This window comes from Phyllobates terribilis, unplaced genomic scaffold, assembly GCF_046119375.1.
Source record: "Phyllobates terribilis strain yellow unplaced genomic scaffold, ASM4611937v1 Scaffold_9__5_contigs__length_417890890, whole genome shotgun sequence".
NCBI classification, from domain to species: Eukaryota; Metazoa; Chordata; class Amphibia; order Anura; family Dendrobatidae; genus Phyllobates; species Phyllobates terribilis.
Window position 1 is genome coordinate 38,632,278 of NW_027362769.1, and position 22,023 is coordinate 38,654,300.

A 22,023-nucleotide genomic window follows, 5' to 3' on the forward strand; every position below is an offset into this window, starting at 1 on the left:
CTGCTATAAACTATGTAAAAATGTCTACCAATCTATCTGCAGGGCACTCAAAGATAAACTAAGCACAAATTTACTGCTCGTTAAAATGAATGGGTTGTCTGTGTAATGCAGCACAGGACAGTACCTTCAGAGCAAAACACCTTCTCTGTAACTGCTGACTACTCCAGCCAAGGGTTGAAGATCCTGAACTTCTATTAAGTCAGAATTCCATAGCAGGTTTTTGTGAAATTTCAAAATTCAGATAGTTAATCCTCAAGAAAACCAGCATTCACCATTCCAGATGTTCATTAGTGAGTCAAGTAAAGTTCTTAAGGAACTTACTGTGTAGGAAACAAAATATGATTGGCGCCTTGGTTAGCAACAGATCCTGTAGTACACATGTGACTATGCTAGATGTTCACACTGCTTTTTAGCACAAACACTTCACATTCTGTTTTGTAGAGGAGGGGGGGGGGCATGTAGTGGACTTTTCGCCTTTTGTAGCTGGTAAAACAAATAAGAATATTATAAATACAAGAGTCTTTTTTTTTCTTTTGCAGAGTTTGTATCATCTGTTCATGAATGAAATTATCTTATTTTCACCTGTATCAGTTTCTTTTCATGGCTCGTGATCTTGGGCAAATAGTTGCTTTGTAGAATAGAAGCATTGTCATCTACATCTGCTTAGCATGCATTGAGGGTACACTTTCCTCGTGTCGTTTTGTCTCTATTTGTTGCTCAGATCTTTGGAAAGTGTAAATAAAGGAATAAAAAGATCCGATCTAGTAACCTTTTACTTTTTATTCCCCATGACCAGAGAATTACAACCTACAGTTTGTACAAATTATGTCTGTATTTTAACTTCAAGAATATTAATCATCTTTTGAAGATGGAGTCTGCATCGCTCTAGTTACATGCAGCCAAAAGGTTAATGAAAACCAATTACCAATAATGTTTCATACGGTTTAGACTCCATTATAGACATGGCCATTCAATAGGGATCTCCAGCACTAATGGCTTGCTGGATAATGAATCTGAGTTGTGTACTCAGCGACTTTGCCCTTTAAAGTCTGAAGAATAACTAAGCAAGGAGAAATCATAAAACCTCTAGTAATTACTCTCTTTAGCTAGTGGTCTCAATTTTTACACAGTGACCTCTCATTAAAGAAAACCATAGGCCATCTTTGTTTTGGCAACTTCATTTCCCACCTATTGACTTGCGCTGCCTTGTGAAGGTCACAAGTCAAATGCTCCAGATCTTATATTTCCAGTTCCTTAATGTTTTCCTCCCTTTCTTTGCAATGCATATATTTTGAAGAGAAACTTTCAGGAATAACATAAGGAGAAAAAAACTAGTTTTGTCATACATGTCTATTTTTGCTAAAAGGAGACAAAATTATCCCTGTTAAGACTGTTTTTCAGCTGTGTTCCCAGAATCCATTTTTCCACCATTCATGGGTCATCTGTCATTCTGAAGCAAAAAAAATGGATGGAGATTTCTTCCCAAGTTTCTACTTGCAGCTAGCCAGTGATTCAATCAACGCGCAGACCATTTTTTCACTGAGTTTGATTCAAATTATATTTTTTACCTTTTTGTTCTTCAGCAAAACACCCCTGTAGGTAGTTTCAGAGTATGACGTACAAGTCAATTCAGCAAAGATAGGGAACATGAGGCAAGCAGTTTTTCATTGTACAAAGCTATTACGAAATGTGTGCACAGTCTCTTGTTTTGGTAAGTAGGCACTGCTGCACTACTAGCTGTAAAAACCATGATTGGCACATTTATACATTTTAAATAATTATTTTTTAAAAAAATGTCCAGATGGGATTTTCTTCCATATAAGATACTGACATAACAAAGGTCATTAAAAGTGACAAGAACAAAACTGCTTTTGATATCCTCTTTCTTTAGTAAGTAAACAACTATTAAACAAAACAGTTTTGATGCAGGCATCAAAAAACTAAGTACTCCCTTTAATACGAATGTTAAAGGGTCACCTTACTTTCAGGTAACTTCTCAGACATGTCCTGTGTGAGTCTATGAGAAATAACACTGGTCATTTTTTGTATTTTCACCGATTTTCTGCTGTGAAGGCTCTAGTAATTTGCAGTCCACCCTGAGCTGGTGGTAGGAGACTAGTTGCGGTCATCTCTCGCACACACAGTACAATGAGATGGATTCCTGCTCTTCCTTTCCTTTTTACAATTTCAAGACAAGCAACAGCGGCATGAATGAGGCGAGACAGATGATGTAATCGTTCTGTTTGACATTAAGTTATCGCTGCTATAGGTGGTTCTACAAGTTTTGGATTAATGGGGTGTACATAATTTTACACAGACTACTAGATTTTCTTAAATAATGACACAGTGTAAAGTGAGAGCCTTTAGAATAAGTGATATAAAGTTCCCGGAAGTCTAATTGAACTGTGTATAGTGTCAACTGTAGTTCCATAATAGTTCCTAACAGACATATTTCATAGGGTAGTTATGCTCTACAAGTAGTTATAAATAGAAGTAACAGATACAGACATCACAGACAAGCTATAGTAGTAGATCAAGTGTCTTAAAGTTTTTGAAATGTTTTTATTTGCTCTGCTCAATATTTGGCTCATTTTAGTTCTTAGACTCAGCAAGCACATGGATTTCAGCAAACCTCTTCCATTAGGAACCATTGCAGAAATTTCAACAACACATCTGCCATGTGTGACTATATGCCTAACTGAATGATGTGTATGAATATACCCCTAAATCACTGAATCCTGTTTAAGTACAGCCTTACCTAAAGCTGTTTAGTTTTGCCATAGTATAGGGTAGCACAGTTGTAAAAGACACCCTGAATGTCCTATCAAACAGCACAGTTGTAAAAGACACCCTGAATGTCCTATCAAACAGCACAGTTGTAAAAGACACCCTGAATGTCCTATCAAACAGCACAGTTGTAAAAGACACCCTGAATGTCCTACCAAACCTTTCACTAGTTTAATTAAAATTAGACCTGTATGAAGAGTAAGGGCCCATGTACACAGACAGACCAACAGCACAGTACAACTGCCGATTGGCAAAACTTTACCAATGGTTAGTTGTTTAATAACCTGTTTACACAGGCAAACCGCAGTAAACAATGTGCACTGAGTGATCTGCAATAGATCGCTCAGCGCACATAGGCTGCCATGGTTCTCAGCAGCACAAATCTTATTTACAGAGGAAGATGCACCGCCGAGAACTATGATCTCAAGCGCAATGCATTTCACATTTTGCTCATTCACCGGGTGATCGGCAGCCTGTTTACACTGTAAAATAATCATGAAACAAGAGTTTTTAGGAGCGCTCGTTCACTATTATTTTTCAGCATAAATGCAATTTACAGCAGATCTATCTGTGCATGGGTTGTGTGCAGTGGGAGTATGCATGGTGATTGTCAACATGTATCTGGAGTGTGTCAGGTGTACAGTGTGTGTAAGCAAGTCAGTTGCCTGTCTTTGTGGATGTAAGGTGTGTATACATGTGTAAGGAGGATGTGTCTGCAGTATTTGCATACAAGTGGGTGTCTATGCAGGTGTTAGTGTTTCTAGAAATGTGCAGAATGTGAGTATTTGTTTTCCAACTGCATATAGCTGTGCGCATTCACCTTTTGTTCAATGGTAGGTATTGTTTGAACGATTGAAGATTGAATACTTATCTGCTCTCAGGCAGCTTCATACATAAATTCTTGGTTTGCAAATGAGAGCAACCGGAGCTACTTTCATTGGTAATTACTGCATTAACATTGAAGGTGTTTTTAACAGCAATCTTTTGCAAACCATGTCAATCTACACGTCATCGCAGCTCCGTATGGTCAGAATATGTGAACCCTGTAGGACACTGAACTTTTGTAGTGGGGTCCATTTTGAATCCATCGCTTTGACTGCCAAGAAATCTTGTCCCGCCGCTGGCTCCAGAGGAGACATCAAGGCCCTGATTCATCAAAGTGTTTTTGACAGATTTGTGTCATAAAACACTTTTAAAAGTCGTAAAATTATTGTTCAACTCCAAGTTTAGCAAAAATGCAGCTACTTTTGTCATTTTCACACAAATCCTGGGCAAAGCATGGGCAGAACAGGATATGGCAATGTCTGCCCAACAAATTCTTCAAAAGTTATTCCACTTTAGTGCCATAAGTTAAGCCAGAAATTTAGTGATAAAATGTGCCTAATTCATTAAGTGGCATGCCCCTTCATTAACAATGGTGTTCAAAATGCCAGTCTTAATATATGGGGGCTTATAGAATTATAAAGGGATATGATACCCTAGTGGTGACAGCAGATTACTGAGATGTTTGCAAGCCAAAATGTGGGAGAATGAAAGGGAACCTGAAACCAGAAAAAAATGGTAATAAGCTGCAGAAATTGAGTTCATCTGCAGGTTAATAGCATTACTAACATGCCTGGCACCTGCACATAGCTGACCACTGCGGGGAGAAAATTAACTTCATTCCCCCCAACAGTGTTCCGGTTTCAGTCACCAGAGTGGCACCAGCGTGGAGTCAGTCACAGCTCTGTGAATACAGAGCGAAGGCTGTAACCACGACCCTGGCCCTGATTGAAAGCCGGCCCCAATGCAGAGCCAGTGTCAGTCAGGGCCGGGAACGCGGTTACAAGCGCCCCCCTGCATTCTCAGAGCGGTAACCTGACCATCACCGGCGCCACCCCTGTGACTGAAACTGGAACGCTGCCGGGGGGAATAAAGTTCATTTTCTACCTGCAGCATTTGACTAAGTGCGGGCGCTGGGCAGGTTAGTAACGCTATTAACCTACAGATTAACCCCATATCTGCAGGTTAATAGCGTTCTTTTCTGGTGACAGGTTCCCTTTAAGGAGAAGGGGTTTTAAGCGCTGCCAGTTTTAAAAAATCTCAGTAAAAACAATACACAAAAAGGGAAATGGAAAATGACAGAAGCTTGTAAGTACTATGTATCAGTGCCGACATAACAGTGATTCCTGACCCTAGATCCTAAGCTAAATATTGAGTTATAAATCACATTAAGCATATAGCAAAAATTCTTGAAGACTTTCAAGTCCTCTTCCTTCGACAGATGGTACAAACTTGTCAGTGTGTCAGACTACTATTAATAAATAAGACTGTCTTTTTCTTTTAAAGTGTAGAACATGTTCCTGTTAACTGCCAAGTACTGAACTAATGTGAGAATCTGAAAAGTGAAAACTGAATCGCCATGTTTTACAATATGATGGATTGAACAGCTGAACCTGTCACGATGTACTGCTCAAGAATGTGGGCACAAGACATTTTCTTTCAGAAATGTGAATTTGGTATGTCAAACACACAGCTCTCCTATAAACAGATGTTAATTTTTCCTTATTAACAGCTAGCAGGTTCCAGTACAACATGCGAGTACACACTTCATACTAGAAGAAACTATGAGATCAGCTAGACCACAGGTCTCCATCATATCAGAGCTTCTAGTGCATTCAGGAGACCGGGTGTAATGAAAGGCAAAGCAGATGGGAAAAATACTCAACCAAACCGAATTGTAGATAAATCAGAAGTTACTATGGCAACCAAGACAAAGCTGGCAAAATGCCCTCTCCCTACTGATCCACCATCCAATGGTTTATCACTCCAGTTCATGTTACTATTGTCTGAGTGTTTCATTCCCGGTGTGGAATGGTTTACTTCCACAGGCTTTATTGGTAAGTGGTCTAGTGCTTTTGTCTGTGGTTCGATGTCCCAGTGTTTGTAGTCTAATGATTTGGGAGCTTGCAATTTCATGATCAGCTCAATTTGACAGCTAATGGGTTCCTCGGAAAAGGACGAAATGGCTGTTAGGTGACTGATGTTTAAATTCTATAAAAAAAAATGGAGGAACAATGGATCCTGTGAAAAATCTGATTCTTCTGCTTCCTACATTTTAATGCACGGAAGCACAGTAAGAAAAATGGAAAACATCTAAAAACTTACCAAACCCCTGTTTATCAACCTAGACTAATTTGGCCTTTCCTTTTTTTTTATTTACAGTACTGAGAAAAAGTTTTAGGCAGGTGTAGAAAAAAGCTGCAAAGTAAGAATGCTTTCAAAAATAGAAAAATATAACTGTTAATAGTTTATTTTTATCAATTAACAAAGTTCAAAATGGATGAACAAAAAAGAAATCTAAATCAAATCAATATTTGGTATGACCAGCTTTTACCTTCAAAACAGCATCAATTCTTCTAGGTACACTTACACACAGTTTTTGAAGGAATTTGTCTGTGAAGTTGTTCCACATATCTTGGAAAACTAACCACAGATCTTCTGTGGATGTTATTTGTGTAAATTATTCTGTCCCTTCATGTAATCCCGGACAGACATGATGATGTTAAGATCAAGGTTCGGTGAGGGCCATGTCATCACTTACAAGACTCTCAACACAGAAGACAATTCTTAATGACATTGGCCGCATCTTTTGGGTCTTTGTCCTGCTGCATAATAAATTTGGAGTCAATCAGAAGCCTCCCTGACTGTTGTTGCATGATGGATAAGTATCTGCCTGTATTTCTCAGCATTGAGGACATCATTAATCCTGACAAAATCCCCAACTCCATTTTGTGAACTACAACTCCAAACTTTCAAGAAAACTCCACATAACTTTACTATTGCCTGTAGGCACTCATTATTATACCATTCTCCAACCCTTCAGCAAACAAAATGGCTTCTAATATATCCAAATATTTAAAATTTTGACTCATCAGTCCAGAGCACCTGCTGCCATTTTCTACATCCAAGTTTCTATATTTTTATGCATAGTTCAGTTACTTGGTCTTGTTTCCTTGTCAAAGGTGGTTTATTTTGGGAGCAATTCTTTCATGAAGACCACTTCTGAAAACAGTTAACAATTTTATAGTTTTTAATGTTGAGGGTAGATATAAGTGCATATGTTAATTCAGAGGAAGCAAAAACCCTATGAGGAAGATGCTAATGTCTCTGTATTCAGGGAAAAATTCCTTCTTGACATCACATATGCTAATAAGACTAGTTCCCTAAATCAATGTCCAGTAGATGGATATAGCTGGGTTCCACTAGTTGCTGACAATTCTAAAATGATCGCACTGCTGAATATCTTCCGATTTCAAAGGGAAAAAAGCATGATATACAGTACTAAGTTTCCTTGGCCGACCACTGTGTCTATGGTCCTCAACTTTGCCAATTTCTTAGTGTAGCTTCAAAAGAACTTTAACAGCACACCTTGAAACTTTAGTATGCTTTGACATCTTGGCCCGGGACAGACCTTGCTTATGCAGTGCAATTACATTGCACCTTTTTCACTGTGTTCAGTCTTGCCACGGTGTATGACCTGTGAAATGAGACTGTCTTCTATGACCTTACACATTTGTAAGATAGTTTGGTTGTTCCTCACCCAGTTTAGAGTCTCCTTCACAGCTGCTTCTGTTTTGGTTAATGATTGTGTTTCACCCTACATATTAAAATGATGATCACAATTCTATTTTTTAACTTACTTTGCAGCTTTTTGCCACAACTGCCTAAAGCTTTGGCACAGTTTTGGATTTTTAGAAGTTAAGGGCATACAGTAACCCTTCATTGTTATGTTCTACCAAGAACAGGGTAAATACATCTGAAACTACTACCAAAAAAAGGATAATTTTTTCATTGATTTCGAAAAAGCCATTGCTTTTTCACTTTCCAAGCAAAAAATATGTTGCTTCTCTCAAAAAAGGGACATTATTTGGCCTGTTTATTAAAAATCCATAGATTTTTCAATTTCCAGAGCGCAAACAGTTTGCTGCTCCTAAAAAGGGATGCTTATTAGAAGGCTAGCTAAATAGCTATTGTTTGTTCATTTACAAATAGCAAACCTATTGCTGCTCTCTAAAAATGGATACTTGTTGGAAGGCAAGTTATTACTTATTCATTTGTTCATTTTCTAAAGAACAAATCTGTTGTTACTCCCCAAAACTGGATAATTTTTGGACCAAAAATGTCCAAAAGCCACGGCTTCTTCGGTGCACATCACTTGTATATAAAATACATACAAGGCAGGCATCTGCTTGCAAAATGAATAATTTTTGAATCAGTTTTACATTTTATGAAGCATAAAATGTCTGTCATTGCAGTGTGTTATTAAAGGGAATCTGCCACCACTTTGGAGTTATCAGACCTCTACTATGGGCATACAGGGTATAGAAAAGTAAATCTATACATACCTGTATGGCCCATGATAGAGGTCTGAATGCAGAGAAATGTAGTTTTACCTTCTTGGCTTTTCACAGGCTTGGCGTCCCCCGGAAGTCACAGTGACTTCCTGGCGCCTGCACAATAGAGCACTGCGGCACTGTGCTCCGCTAACGGGCCTGGGAGGAAACAAAGCGCGCTCCCTGTGAGTCACGCTTTGAGCATGCGCCGGAAGGTGAGGAAAAAAAGCGCACGTCACAGGACCCTGTGACGTGCGGGGAGGGGGGAAATATGGTAAACGTGGACATAGGCGGGAAATTGGTGAAATAATAAGCAGATGGGCGGGGATAGCTTGGCGTTCGGGGGACGCAAAGCCTGTGAAAAAGCAAGAAGATAAATCTACATTTCTCTGCATTCAGACCTCTACCATGGGCCATACAGGTATGTATAGATTTACTTTTCTATACCTTGTATGCACATAGTAGAGGTCTGATAACTCCAAAGTGGTGACAGATTCCCTTTAAATAGACTGTTGGTTACCAATTACCATCCGTTTACCCTAAGCTATATATGTTAAGGACACTGAAATTTCAATGGCTGTGTTGTCATTAAAGAGCTTGAAAGGGGATTCAGTACAGTACTGGGAGACCTCCGAGTGCTCAGCAAATAAAGGCTTTCCAGTACTTGTAATATGTGGCAAATAAATTACTTGCAAATCAAATTCTGGGAGGATGAATTCAAGTTTCAAAACATTCACTCATCTCTAGAATACAGGGTCCCTTTATTTATATGTTCTCTGACCAGAGTCAAATGTACCCAAAGGCACAATAAGCACATGCTTATAATCAGCCATGGGATGAATGTTACTTTTGGGAAATTTAGGTGTGAAAATATGTTTGATCATCAATCTACATTCATGTTATTTAGGAAATTGCATTGTTAAGTCAGGAGTACACCCAAAGAAATACAAGGATAACAATGCAGAGGGACACCAGGATGAGGTGCCGGGGAATCACAGTGTAGAGAAGACTCAGTGCACGGTCCGGCCACTATCCACTGAAATCTAACCAGCAGAAAACGTCAAAGAACAACAACGTAGATTTCTTCACCAAAGGCATCAATTTACCCTGCATTACAGCACCATTACAGCCATGTCTTTACTTCACATTACAAAATCATGCTGACAGGTTCTCTTTAAAATTGGGAAAAGAAAGAAGTCTTGCCTGAGCTAATGAACCCCCAAAATGTCAATGAATATTTTATTACTAGTACACATTTAAAGACTCTTATCTAATAGAAGAACTGATTCTGCATCAAAACAAATAGCAACTTGTAAATATCTTAAGTGTTTGTAGCTACTCTTCGGTATTGCTCCTGAAGCATTCAAGGAATCCTTCCCTTCAGTGACACTTTCCTCTAAAATCTATTTTCAGTCTTCAGTGCAGTCATGTCCATTCTTGCCCCACCAAATGTGAATGCTTCTTTTAACCCATTTTACATCATATTCAGCATCATTATATAGTTGCATAGATATACATTGTGCTGAGCCTACTATAAAAAAGAAAAGTGATGTTTTACCTGTAACTTGTCATGGAAAAATATTTTGTCAGTACAACAAAGCACTAAGAGTTTTATGTCTAAGCTATAGGTATGCAGCTCAAACTGGGAATTGTGATTTACTGTCTAATTTATACTAAGGCGGCTTTTCAATCTGTTCAGAAAGATTTCAGCTGCATGCAAATATAAGTGGATGACTGTTTTACAACCCATAGAGCTATTTGGAATTATACTATGCACTCCCTTTAAGGCTGGCAGTGATTCATCTTGGCATATATATTTTATCTTAAGAGTTGTGAATTCTAGAGTTTATGCTATTAAATCCACTAGTCCAAAATACAGCAATAGTTAGTAAATTTATAGTGCAAAACAAGTACAGCTACAGGTTATTAAGTGTTATACTCAATGCATTTTACATTTCTTTTGTGCATTCTATCGAAAATGACATTATTGATTTTGGTATGAACTTGATGCAGAAATACAGTCTTTAAGAGTGTGGCCAATCCACCCCGCTATCTCTGCCTGTTTAAAAATCAATGACTCTACTTGATCATTAGTTTTTATTTGCAACTTGGCCTTTTGTGTACCGCTGATATTCTTGGAAACCTTAGTCTGTGAATCAGATCTAGGAGTCACGTACAATACCTTTAGGAGCACTGTTTAACAGGAATGCTTTTCTATTCAGGTGTGCACGTGTTGATAAACCAATTTTAACAGTAGCAAAAAGTTTAAAAGTAGAATAGTATTTAGGAAGCAATGTGGATTGGGCTCCACAGGTCAATATAAGTCATTCCTTATCCCTGATAAGGTCATCTTAGAAGTATATTTTTATGAACCATTCTTACATACAAAAATCAAAAAGAAAAGCAAAATATTACAATATAGAATAAGGTTTCATGTATACAGATGACTACATAAAGGCACATCACATAGGGATACAAATGTAGAACTAAAGGGAATGACTTACTGCTTGTGTTATTACCATGACAATCCAGAACTAGTCCTATCATTACTTATTACCATGATAGTCCAGACCTTGTCCTATCATTACTTATTACCATGATAGTCCAGACCTAGTTCTATCATTCCTTATTACCATGATAGTCCAGACCTAGTCCTATCATTACTTATTACCATGATAGTCCAGACCTAGTTCTATCATTCCTTATTGCCATGATAGTCCAGACCTAGTCCTATCACTCCTTATTACCATAATAGTCCAGACCTAGTCCTATCACTCCTTATTGCCATGATAGTCTACACCTAGTCCTATCACTCCTTATTGCCATGATAGTCCAGACCTAGTCCTATCACTCCTTACTACCACGATAGTCCAGACCTAGTTCTATCACTCCTTATTACCATGATAGTCCAGAGCTAGTCCTATCACTCCATATTATCATGATAGTCCAGAACTAGTCCTATCATTAATTACCATGATAGTCCAGACCTAGTCCTATCATTACTTATTAACATGACAGTCCAGAACGAAGTCCTATCATTACTTATTACCATGACAGTCCAGACCTAGTCCTATCCTTACTTATTACCATGACAGTCCACACCTAGTCCCACCATTCAATACTATTATGGCAGTCCAGTCCTAGTCCTATCATTCCATACTACCATGACAGTCCAGATCTAGGCCTATCATTTCTTACTACCATGACAGTCCAGATCTAGGCCTATCATTTCTTACTACCATGACAGTCCAGATCTAGGCCTATCATTTCTTAATACCATGACAGTGCAGATCTAGGCCTATCATTTCTTACTACCATGACAGTCCAGATCTAGGCCTATCATTTCTTACTACCATGACAGTCCAGATCTAGGCCTATCATTTCTTACTACCATGACAGTCCAGATCTAGGCCTATCATTTCTTACTACCATGACAGTCCAGATCTAGGCCTATCATTTCTTACTACCAGGACAGTGCAGATCTAGGCCTATCATTTCTTACTACCAGGACAGTGCAGATCTAGGCCTATCATTTCTTACTACCAGGACAGTGCAGATCTAGGCCTATCATTTCTTACTGCAATGACAGTGCAGATCTAGGCCTATCATTTCTTACTACCAGGACAGTGCAGATTTAGTACTATCGTTCAAGCACAGCCATATCTTAGCTGACTAATGTCTATATTATGAAACTATACTACTGCAACTGTATTACTGTACATGGATGATGTTGGATAAAATATCCTTGAACACAGCTAAATATGCATACCAATACTTGTGAATGTGGAATACAGAGCAGCTGCTTGCTAGAAACTTCAGCTCAACTTGGAGGAGTATGTAAAAAAAATGGAACATGAAAAATCAATTTGCCAAATTTATGTTTCCCTTGGGAACAGCCACAATAGACATTAGGTAATTAGCAGATCCTGCCATTATTGTATTGCCAGATTCTTCCATGATAATGGTGGTGTGAGGTTTTTTTATTGCGGTAAGTTGTATTATTCAATATCACTTTACATATAAGTTACTTTATGTACTGTATGGATTTTTGGTTCTAGAAATGTAATAACATCTATGACTGGTAAGAAACCTCCCCATTTTAATGGAGAGAAAAGAGTGAATTTACAGGTGGCAGAATTATAGTGAATTCTGTGGCTGTCTGTGTACCAATTGCCAGCTTTGCCTCAAAAACGTCAGACAGAAAAACATCTCAAAAACACATTTTTGCAATAAAAGTTGTGTTTGCGACAACCCTAAGGATGCTTTTCAACATGCAGAAAGATCTCTTTGTGTGACTCATCTGATTATGATATAGGTGTACTCACGCTAAGGGTATATTGTGGAATTTGCTACGATTTTCACAAAATTGCAGCAAACTATGATGTGCCCAGACCAAGTAAATATACCCTTCAAGTGGCTGAAACCACCTCTATTGTTCTTCTGAAGGCCTTGCTAATGTAAAAAAACTTTAGAGAGAGTGCTTTCAGAGCAAACTTTACAGAGTAAACTTCAAACTATACAGAGCGCTCTCTCTTATACAAAGACAAAGAAGGGGTGCAACAGGCAATGTGAGTGGTCATGGGGTCTGCTACATTAAAAAATTATGTAGTAACTTTTTTAGTCAATTCATTGTTACTGGAGAAACTCTTTAAAGGGGTTGTCTGGGCTCAGACGAAAAGTCTGCAGTCACTATGTATAGCAGACTTGCGACAGTGTGCGCGAGCGGGTGGTCATGTGACCACATCTATGGTCATGATGAGAAGTTGGATGAGACTAGTTGGCAGGAGACAACAACTAAGCAAATCACGTACATGGGGTCTTGTGACCAACTGCTTGCACTGGGGATACCGGGGAAACGTGCCCACATGCACACCGCACAATGTCACAATTTGGCAGCCTGCAGTCCTATAGAGTGACTGCACACTTTTGTTCTGAGCCAAGACAAAGCCTTTAATTCAAAACAATTTAAATAAAAAAATGCTTTCTCCTGTTGCCCAATCCTGTTTCCTAATTGCCTAAGTGAGTTGAAGGTCATTGGCTTACCTAAGAAAACCTACTATAAGAATGAAGACTAACTCTAGCACATAAGAATCACTCGCTCACATATGGTTTTGTACCCTCGTTCTTACCTGTCGCGTTCCTCTCTCATTTTATCAACTTCCTGATCCTCCTCTCTCACCGTGCCAGGTCTCGGGCTTCCTTTTTGATCTATTTTTCCTCCTTTATCATCTTTATTCTTTTTTCCAAACCTAAAAATTAAAAAAAAAAAAGATTTTAACTGATATGTCCTTCATCAATATGTAACATAACTTATAGACCTTGTGCGAAAACCCAGCTGCTCTAACACAGGATAGATACAGCAAACTAGAGATCAGCCAACAAGCTCTTATTGTTCCAGGAACCTATTTTGACAAGCATCCAACAAGAGTGAAAATGTGCGTCCAAACTAAGCACCGATAAGGATTTCTGCCTATATTTAGATCCAGAGCTGCTTTAATGCCTCAATGTAATTTAATTCACTAGAAAGATTGAAACACAAAAGCTGTTAATGCTGAAAAAAACATACGCTGCACGCAAATCTGTCCATGTTATACTTATATACCCGCAAAAGAAAGCCTTAAAGAAAGTGAAGGGACAGAGCTGGCTGTTGGCAGGAGCCTAATGCAACATTAGTTTGCCACTTCTGATAAGAAAATTAGAAAAGCACATTTATAGCAGTGACTTTGAAAGCTCCAGCAGGGACTGTAAAACATACCTGGGACTAATTAATTACCCACTCACTTGTCAGCTTTTAATTTCTTGCCCCTTGTTTAGTCTAATTAATCACAAATTTCAATAGAGCTGTTACCTTCTCTTTACTTCTCTGTCATTACAGACAATAAATCACTGCTATCAGCGGGCTATTTCAATAAAGTGTCACCATACTATGCTTAGAAGCAAGGTCTTTTTCTAAACTATGCAGCGCATGAGAAGTATAAAAATTAATACACTGAATGACCGAAGAATATTGTTCTTAAAGGGGTTGTCCACTACTAGGACAACCCCTTCTCATTTCCCATGTTTGGCCCCGTTAAAATAAAAAACACCTATACTCACCTCCGGTGACATCGCCGTTCCAGCAGTGTCCACACTCACATTCCCGGGGGCTCAAGTGAGGCTGTTACTAGTGTTGAGCCACCCCCGTAGTGTTCGAGTTCGGTTCGGTTCGTCGAACACCCGTGGGTTCGCCGAACTGTTCGTCGAACTGTTCGTCGAACACCTTCGAACACCTTCGAACACAGTTAAAACCAATGGCAGGCAAACAAAAACACATAGAAACACATAGAAAACACCTTCAAAGGTGTCCAAAAGCTGACAAACTGCTCAGAAGACATAACTAACACATGGAAAAGTGACAAGTACATATAGTCATGCGAAAAGAAAAGAGGTGGAGGAGTAAAAGGAGGGGGAGACACAGATATAGGCATGTCATGCCCTTCTAAAATCCAAAAAGTGAGAAGCCGACACGGCCAGTCCGCTCCAGCCCGTGCCACCTCCGTGTCGCCGGGTTTGTGCCAGAGCCGCGGTGAACCCTGACGGCCAGCCCCCCTCTCCCAATACTGGTGCCTGTCCGCTGGTGGGTCGAGCGAGCCCCCCTGTGGTGGAGGCAGCTCTAAGCTTTTTAATTTAAATTGTCTCTCTAATTTGAATGAATACACTTTAAATCCATTTACAAGGATCTATTGGAGGGCAAGTCTCATGCCAGCAGCCGCGTAATTCCAGCTCCAGTAGCGTCCACTAAAGCTGCTGCAGTTAAAAAGCTTTTATAAGGATCGAGCTCGGCTGTCCACCGCAAGGCATCCTACTGCCAGTCCCAGCCCCTATGCCTTGGGGTGCCTCCTGATGCTCTTCACTAAGTATCCCGTGGTCCCGAAGCATTTCCTTTGAAAAAATTAAGTGTCCAAACTACAGGTGGTGTAGCTTGCTTAACAGCCGGGATAATCCGCTGACTAGCAGACACTGCTACTAGGCACAAAGTATTTCCTGGGCTAGATGCAGTTAAAAATTTGTAATTAGATACTGTCGTTGGATGCTGAGAAAGCATTCCATAGAGTCTCCTGGCACGCCAAATATTATTCTCTTAAAAAGTTTGGTGTAGGGGTCTAGGGGACCCTTTTATAGCCCAAATCACGGCCCTGTATCGCAATACGTCACCTAGGCTGAAGATAAATGGAACTGTAGCACCCTGAGGGCTCGGTTGCTACAGAGGTATTGCACCTCACCCAGAGGTGTGATATCTCACTCTCAGGTAAGGATGGAGTGTGGATCAGGACCCGACACCTGCATGCATTACACCACATTGCCGCGGGGCAGGGCGACCAATATGCCCCTGAGATGGGCACGACAGTCCCTGTCCCTGGCTGGAGTGGGGGGAGGGAACACTGAGGAAGGGGAACCCTGTAGTGCAGGAGCAGGGAGGAAGCAGTTCCTGGGTGCATTGAGAAGGGAGTATAAAAGGTGGTCACCATCTTAGTTCAGTGCAGAGAAGTCTGAGCAGAAGTGACAGGGAGCAGGGGCTCTGCATGAGCTCTGCTCCGGAGGCGGGCCTAGTAACAGAGGCCCAGCCCTGGAAGAGGGAGAAGGAAGGAAGAGGAGCGGAGAAGGCTCCAGGAACAAGGAATGAAGGGATCCCAGGGGTGCGGACGGGCGAGTCGCCACCGCACGCCCGAATCCACCTGCGTGGAGGGGTCAGGCCAAAGGGGGAAACAGGTCCCCGAAACTAGTGGAGGCGGGAAACGACCCTCAGCTAGAAACCGGAGGCTGTGACATTTTATGTGGTGCAGCCCCTCGCTACACCCGCTAGGAAGGCACCACATAGGGTCAGGGAAACTGGCGCCAAGTTTACCAAGAGGAGGCCCGAGGCCGCCGGACAGAAGGGTTGGTAAGAAAGGCCAGACAAAGGACACACAAAGGGGGTCCTGTGAAGCGCTCCAAAGTTATCTGGGAGTTGTCTGAGACCCTCACCTGGTGAGCACAGTACGACGTGGGCAGCCGTTACCTGCAGACGTGGTCTGGATAATAAGAACTGTGAGTAAAGGCCCTGGACTGCATCACTGTCTCCGTGTCGTTACTGCTGCTGCCCTGCACCATCACCCCCATCCTCCGCATACACTGCCCTGAGGCTATACTCCTCCCGTGGGGAGTTATGCTACGCTCTGCTGCACCCACACCACCAGCCTCAGCGGTCTGCCCCGCAGCGGCGGTTCACTCTGACCGCAATCCACGGGTGGCGTAGTCGGACATTTAAATATCAAAACCACATAAATAGTTCCGCCACTGGTTTGACTGCCCTGAGCCACGGAACCGAGTCGCCGCCACGGAGACTACAACCACCAGCATCCACCAAAAAGGGTCCGGCTCAGGGTGTCCCAAGGCCCAGGGGGCGCGTCAGAACATTTTCATCACCTTTCATAATCACCAATGGGACAAGGCAGGGATGTCCTCTGTCCCCTCTCTTATACATCCTAGTGACGGAGCACCTGCTCTCATCAATTAGCCATAACCCCAATATTAGGTGGATTGAGGTGGGAGGCACCGAGTACAAGTGCTTTCTATTTGCTGATGATGTCCTAGTATATATCACTCAATCACATATATCCATCCCTGCTGTTATGGGTGAAATAGATCACTTTGTTACATGGTCAAATTTTAAAATCAATGCAGCGAAGTCTGAGGCCCTCGATGTCTCCCTCCCCAAATCCATACAGGATTCCATCCAGTCCAACTTTCCCTTTGCTTGGCCCTCACAGGGTATCAAATACTTAGGAATTCCTATTCATAGAGACCTCTCCCATCTATGTTATCTTAATTTTGGGCCCTTTATTGAACAACTCCATACAGACCACGGTTGGCAAGTTAGAACTGTAAGATTCACTACGTGAACCACTGGTGTTTTGTGGAAAAGCATATGTACACTGTGTTCCAAATTATTATGCAAAAAGTGTTTAGGAGTGATAAGGGAAGAATTTGTTTGTTTGTCAGTTAAACTCATTGATGGTGATGTGTGTCAGGGCTCTTTATATCACTGTAAGCAATTGCAGACACCTGTGCTAATTAGTTTGGCAGGTGTGTCCAATGAAAGGCAAGACTACTTAAGAAGGCTGTCCCACATTATTAAGCAGCCTACATTTTCTGCCAAAATGGGAAAGAAAAAGGATGTGTCGGCTGCTGAGAAGCAACAAATTGTGGAGTGTTTAGGTCAAGGCATGACTACAATCAACAATGTGCGATGATCAGGATGAAGTGTCTTGGTAATCAAGAAGTATGTAGCTGATTCACAGTACACACGTGTGCGTGCTGATAAGGGCAAATTGAGGACTCTTTCCTACAGGCAATTACGTCAGGTTAAAAGAGCAGCGGCAAAAAAGCCTTGTCATAGCAGCAGACAAGTTTTTGAAGCAGCTGTTGCCTCCAACGTCCCCCGAACAATAAGATGCAGGGTCCTTCAGAGGTTTGCAGCTGTGCATACGCCATCCTGTCGACCTCCTCTATCCACTTCACACAAGCAGAAACGGCTCCAGTGGGCCAAACATTACATGAAGACTGATTTCAAAACTGTTTTGTTCACGGATGAGTGCCGTGCAACGCTCGATGGTCCAGATGGATGGAGTGGAGGATGGCGGGTTGATGGACACCCCACGCAAACACGGCTACAGCGCCAACAAGGAGGAGGTGGAGTAATGTTTTGGGCTGGAATCATGGGGAGAGAGATTGTCGGCCCCTTTAGGATCCCTGAAGGAGTAAAGATGAACTCCATAATGTATGTGGAGCTTCTCAAACAGCACTTCCTGCCATGGTTCAAGAAGAAGAACCGTGTATTCCACAGCAAGATCATTTTTATGCATGATAATGCACCATCTCATGCTGCACATAACACATCTGCATCTCTGGCTGATATGGGCATAAAAGGGGACAAACTTATGGTGTGACCCCCATGCTCCCCTGACCTCTACCCCATTCAGAACCTCTGGAGCATCATCAAAAGGAGCGTCTTTGATGGCGGGAGGCAGTTCACATCTAAGCAACAGCTCTGGGAGGGTATTCTGTCCTCATGCAAAACAATTGAAGCAGAAACCATCCAAAACCTGACAAATTCAATGGACGAGAGAGTTCAAAAGTTCCTTTCGAACAAGGGGTCTTATGTGCAAATGTAACATCACCTAGAATAAAGTTTTGAGTTGAAAACTGTTTGATTTCAGTTTCTAATAACCTGCTAATGCTTATAATTTCAAAAATGACCATTTTTTTGGTCTTTATTAAAATGAAAAGGTTGATCGAAGAGTGTGGGGGATCTAAGAGTGTGGCAACCCAGTAGTCAGGATTACTTCGAATTCTGACAATCTGAGGGTCATGTTGCAGGTAGTGCAGCAAGAAGGCACTTATGTGTCTTGCGCATCTCGGAGCCCCAAAATTATTTTCCGAGCTAGATGCAGCTAAAAATTATTATTAATTTTAAATCTGGAGGAGCTTAGTATAGATGGCCTAATAGAATCAGTACTGCACACTGCTACAAAGCCCAAATTATTTTCCAGCCAAGATACAGATAAACATGATTAGTAATTTTAAATCTGGTGGAGCTTAGTATAGATGGCCTAATAGAATCAGTACTGCACACTGTTACAAAGCCCAAAGAATTTTCCAGCCAAGATGCAGATAAACATGATTAGTAATTTGAAAGCTTAAAATGGTTGGTGAGGTGATTTTAACCAATCATCAAGCTTTTACTCTCCCCAGGATGACACAGGGGTAGAAAAGTCGTTTCGGATCCATGATTTGTTCATCTTTATAAACGTGAGTCTGTCTACATTATCAGTGGAGAGCCGCGTGCGCTTATCTGTCAGCACACCACCAGCAGCGCTGAACACACGTTCAGACAGAACGCTGCCTGCGGGGCATGACAAGATCTCCAAGGCGTAAGTGGCTAGCTCCGGCCATTTATCCAGATTGGAAGCCCAAAAAGAGCAAGGGTCCAGTGACACAGTCATGGCTTCAATGTTTACTTGGAGATACTCCTGTACCATCGTCTCTAGGCGTTGACTATGTGTCAGACTTCTTGTCTCCTGTGGCCTTGCAAAGGATGGGCTAAAAAAGTGGTGAAATGATTCCGCAAAATTGATGTTACCAGCAGATACTGTGTTTCTGTTACGGTTTGAGTGCTGAACACTCGACGGTCCCACGGTTGGCAAGTTGGAACTGTGAGATTCAGTACGTGCACCACTGGTGTTTTGTGGAAAAGCACATGTAAGATTCTGCAACAGTCTCTGCTGATACTCCTGCATGATTGCATCCCTTTCTATGGCAGGAATAATTTCTGCAAATTTACTTTTGTACCGGGGATCTAACAGTGTGGCAACCCAGTAGTCAGGATTATTTCTAATTCTCACAATTCGAGGGTCATGTTGCAGGTAGTGCAGCAAGAAGGCACTCATGTGTGTTGCGCATCCAGGAGCACCAAGTCCCTGTTGTGTTGGTGGCGAGGTAACAATCATGCTACCTTTCTCTGTCCTCTCCCCCCAACCTCGCACAACAGAAATGTGATCAAGATCTCCCTCATCTGATGAGTCTTCCATCAGTTCGTCCTCCACCTCTTCCTGGACTCCTGCACCTTCCTCACTAGTTTGGCTGCTACCATGCGCCCTGGTAAAACCATCTCCCCCACCCTCACATGCCTGCTGCCTTGGTGCTGCCGACCGTCTGGACCTTGCAGATGTTAGCCCTTCCGCATACAACTCCTCCTCCATCTCCTCTTGTGCCACCACCTGACTCCGAATTCTGTTTAACATGTGCTCCAGCATGTAAATCACCGGAATAGTCATGCTGATAATGGCATCGTCAGCACTAAACAAATTCGTCGCCATTTCAAAACTGTGCAGAAGGGTGCATAGGTCCCTAATCTGAGACCACTCCTCCAGCGTGATTTGCCCCACCTCTGGATCTCGTTGGCCTAGGCTATACGTCAGAACGTATTGCACCAGGGCTTGTCGGTGCTGCCACAGTCGCTGCAACATGTGCAAAGTTGAATTCCACCAGGTAGGCACATCGCATTTTAGCCGGTGAAGTGGCAGGCCCAACGACTTCTGTAGAGATGTAAGTCGATGAGCTGCGGGATGCGAACGGCGGAAGTGAGCACACAGCGACCGTGCAATCTGCAGAAGGCCATCTAGTCCAGGATAGTGGGCTAAAAATTGCTGGACAACCAGGTTCAACACGTGAGCCATACAAGGCACGTGTGTGACATTGCCCCGGCGAAGGGCCGCACCCAGGTTTGCAGCATTGTCACACACGGCCTTCCCTGGTTTCAGGTCCAGTGGAGACAACCATTCATGAAATTGGTTCTCCAGAGCTGACCACAACTCCTCAGCTGTGTGACTCACATTTCCCAGACATTTCAAAGTAAAAACCGCCTGATGACGTTGAGCCCTACTGCCAGCATAGTAAGGAGGTGTGCAGGATCCCTTCTGCACAGTTAGAAAGCTTGTGGCATGACCAGACAGGCTTTGGGTGCAGGTGGAGGACCGAGAGGAGGTTGAGGAGGCAGAAGCAGTGGAGGAACTTTGAGATAAAGAGCACTGACGCACAACTCGTGGGGATGGCAAGACTTGGACAGCAGCCCCTTGTCCCGCTGTCACCATAGTTACCCAGTGCCCAGTCAGCGACATGTAACGCCCCTGTCCATGCCTACTCGTCCAAGTGTCTGTGGTGAAATGCACCACGTCACACACAGAGTTTCTCAAAGAAGCGGTGATGTTGTGTGCGACGTGCTGGTGGAGCGCAGGCACACCTTTCTTTGAGAAGTAGTGCCGACTGGGCATCTGGTACTGGGGCACTGTGACGGACATAAGGTCTCGAAAATCCTCTGTGTCCACCAGGCGGAAAGGCAGCATTTCTGTATCCAAGAGCTTGCAGATGGTGAAATTCTACCTCTTAGCTTTCTCATGGCTAGGAGGAAATGGTCTTTTACTTGTCCACATCTGAGGGACCGAGGGCTGGCTATTGTGCTTAGACGGGGTTGATAAGGGTGTCCCCGGCAAACTGCCGGTCTGTGAGGAAGATGCAGGCGGACATTTTAGGCTGCCTTGATTCAAAGGTGGTGCTATCGATGTCGGAGAGCGCTCAACACCAGCTGGTGTTACCACCTCCAAAGAAAATGATGACCTGCCAATCACGCTGGCTGTTGCGGGTAAAGAAGTGGCAGATCTGCGCCCCAAAAGAGGTGTGACTGCTGTCCCCCCAGTCACAGAGGATGAAGAGGCCGCGGATGCACAAGATATGGCAGACGGTGGTTGGCCCGGCCGGCTAGGCCGCATTGTAGCACAGTGAGCTTTCCACTGCAACTTATGTTTCATGTCCATGTGCCGGTTCATGCATTAAGTACTCAAACTATGTATTTTTTGGCCTCTACTTAGCTTTTGCTGACAAATGTTACAGGTAACACGAGTTGGGTCATCTTTATCAATCTGAAAAAATGCCCAGGCTATGCAAGGCTTAGCACCCATGCGACCTGAAGAGCCACCACAACTTGTGGTGAGAGGCAGAGTTGTGTTTGAGGATGCAGTTGTTGACATGCTTCCAGTACTACGTCTCTGTCCAGGAAGGCGCAACCTGACCTCATCATCACTAGCATTCTCCTCCATTCCTCTGCTGACCTCATCTCTTGGCTGACTGTGGGTTGACAGTAAGTGGGATCTCCAATCTCATCATCATCACCCTGTGCGTTATCACACCCATCGTCCTCAGAGCCAACCTGTTCCTGCCCTGACAAAAAACTAAAGTTGTCGCTCCAATCAGGTATTTGAGTCTCATCATCGTCTTCCTCATTGTC

General features: G+C 42.4%; 1 protein-coding gene across 5 annotated transcripts in view; it reads right to left on the reverse strand.

Moving 5' to 3' along the window:
• The window catches only part of PARD3B (par-3 family cell polarity regulator beta), a 2,083,049-nt gene that overhangs the window by 1,053,854 nt on the left and 1,007,172 nt on the right, over positions 1-22,023 (reverse strand). For all 5 annotated transcript variants that reach the window (XM_073646400.1, XM_073646398.1, XM_073646401.1 and 2 more), the window contains one exon: positions 13,292-13,411. In XM_073646400.1, coding sequence (XP_073502501.1) covers positions 13,292-13,411 — 120 coding nt within the window. The remainder of the gene's footprint in view (positions 1-13,291; positions 13,412-22,023) is intronic.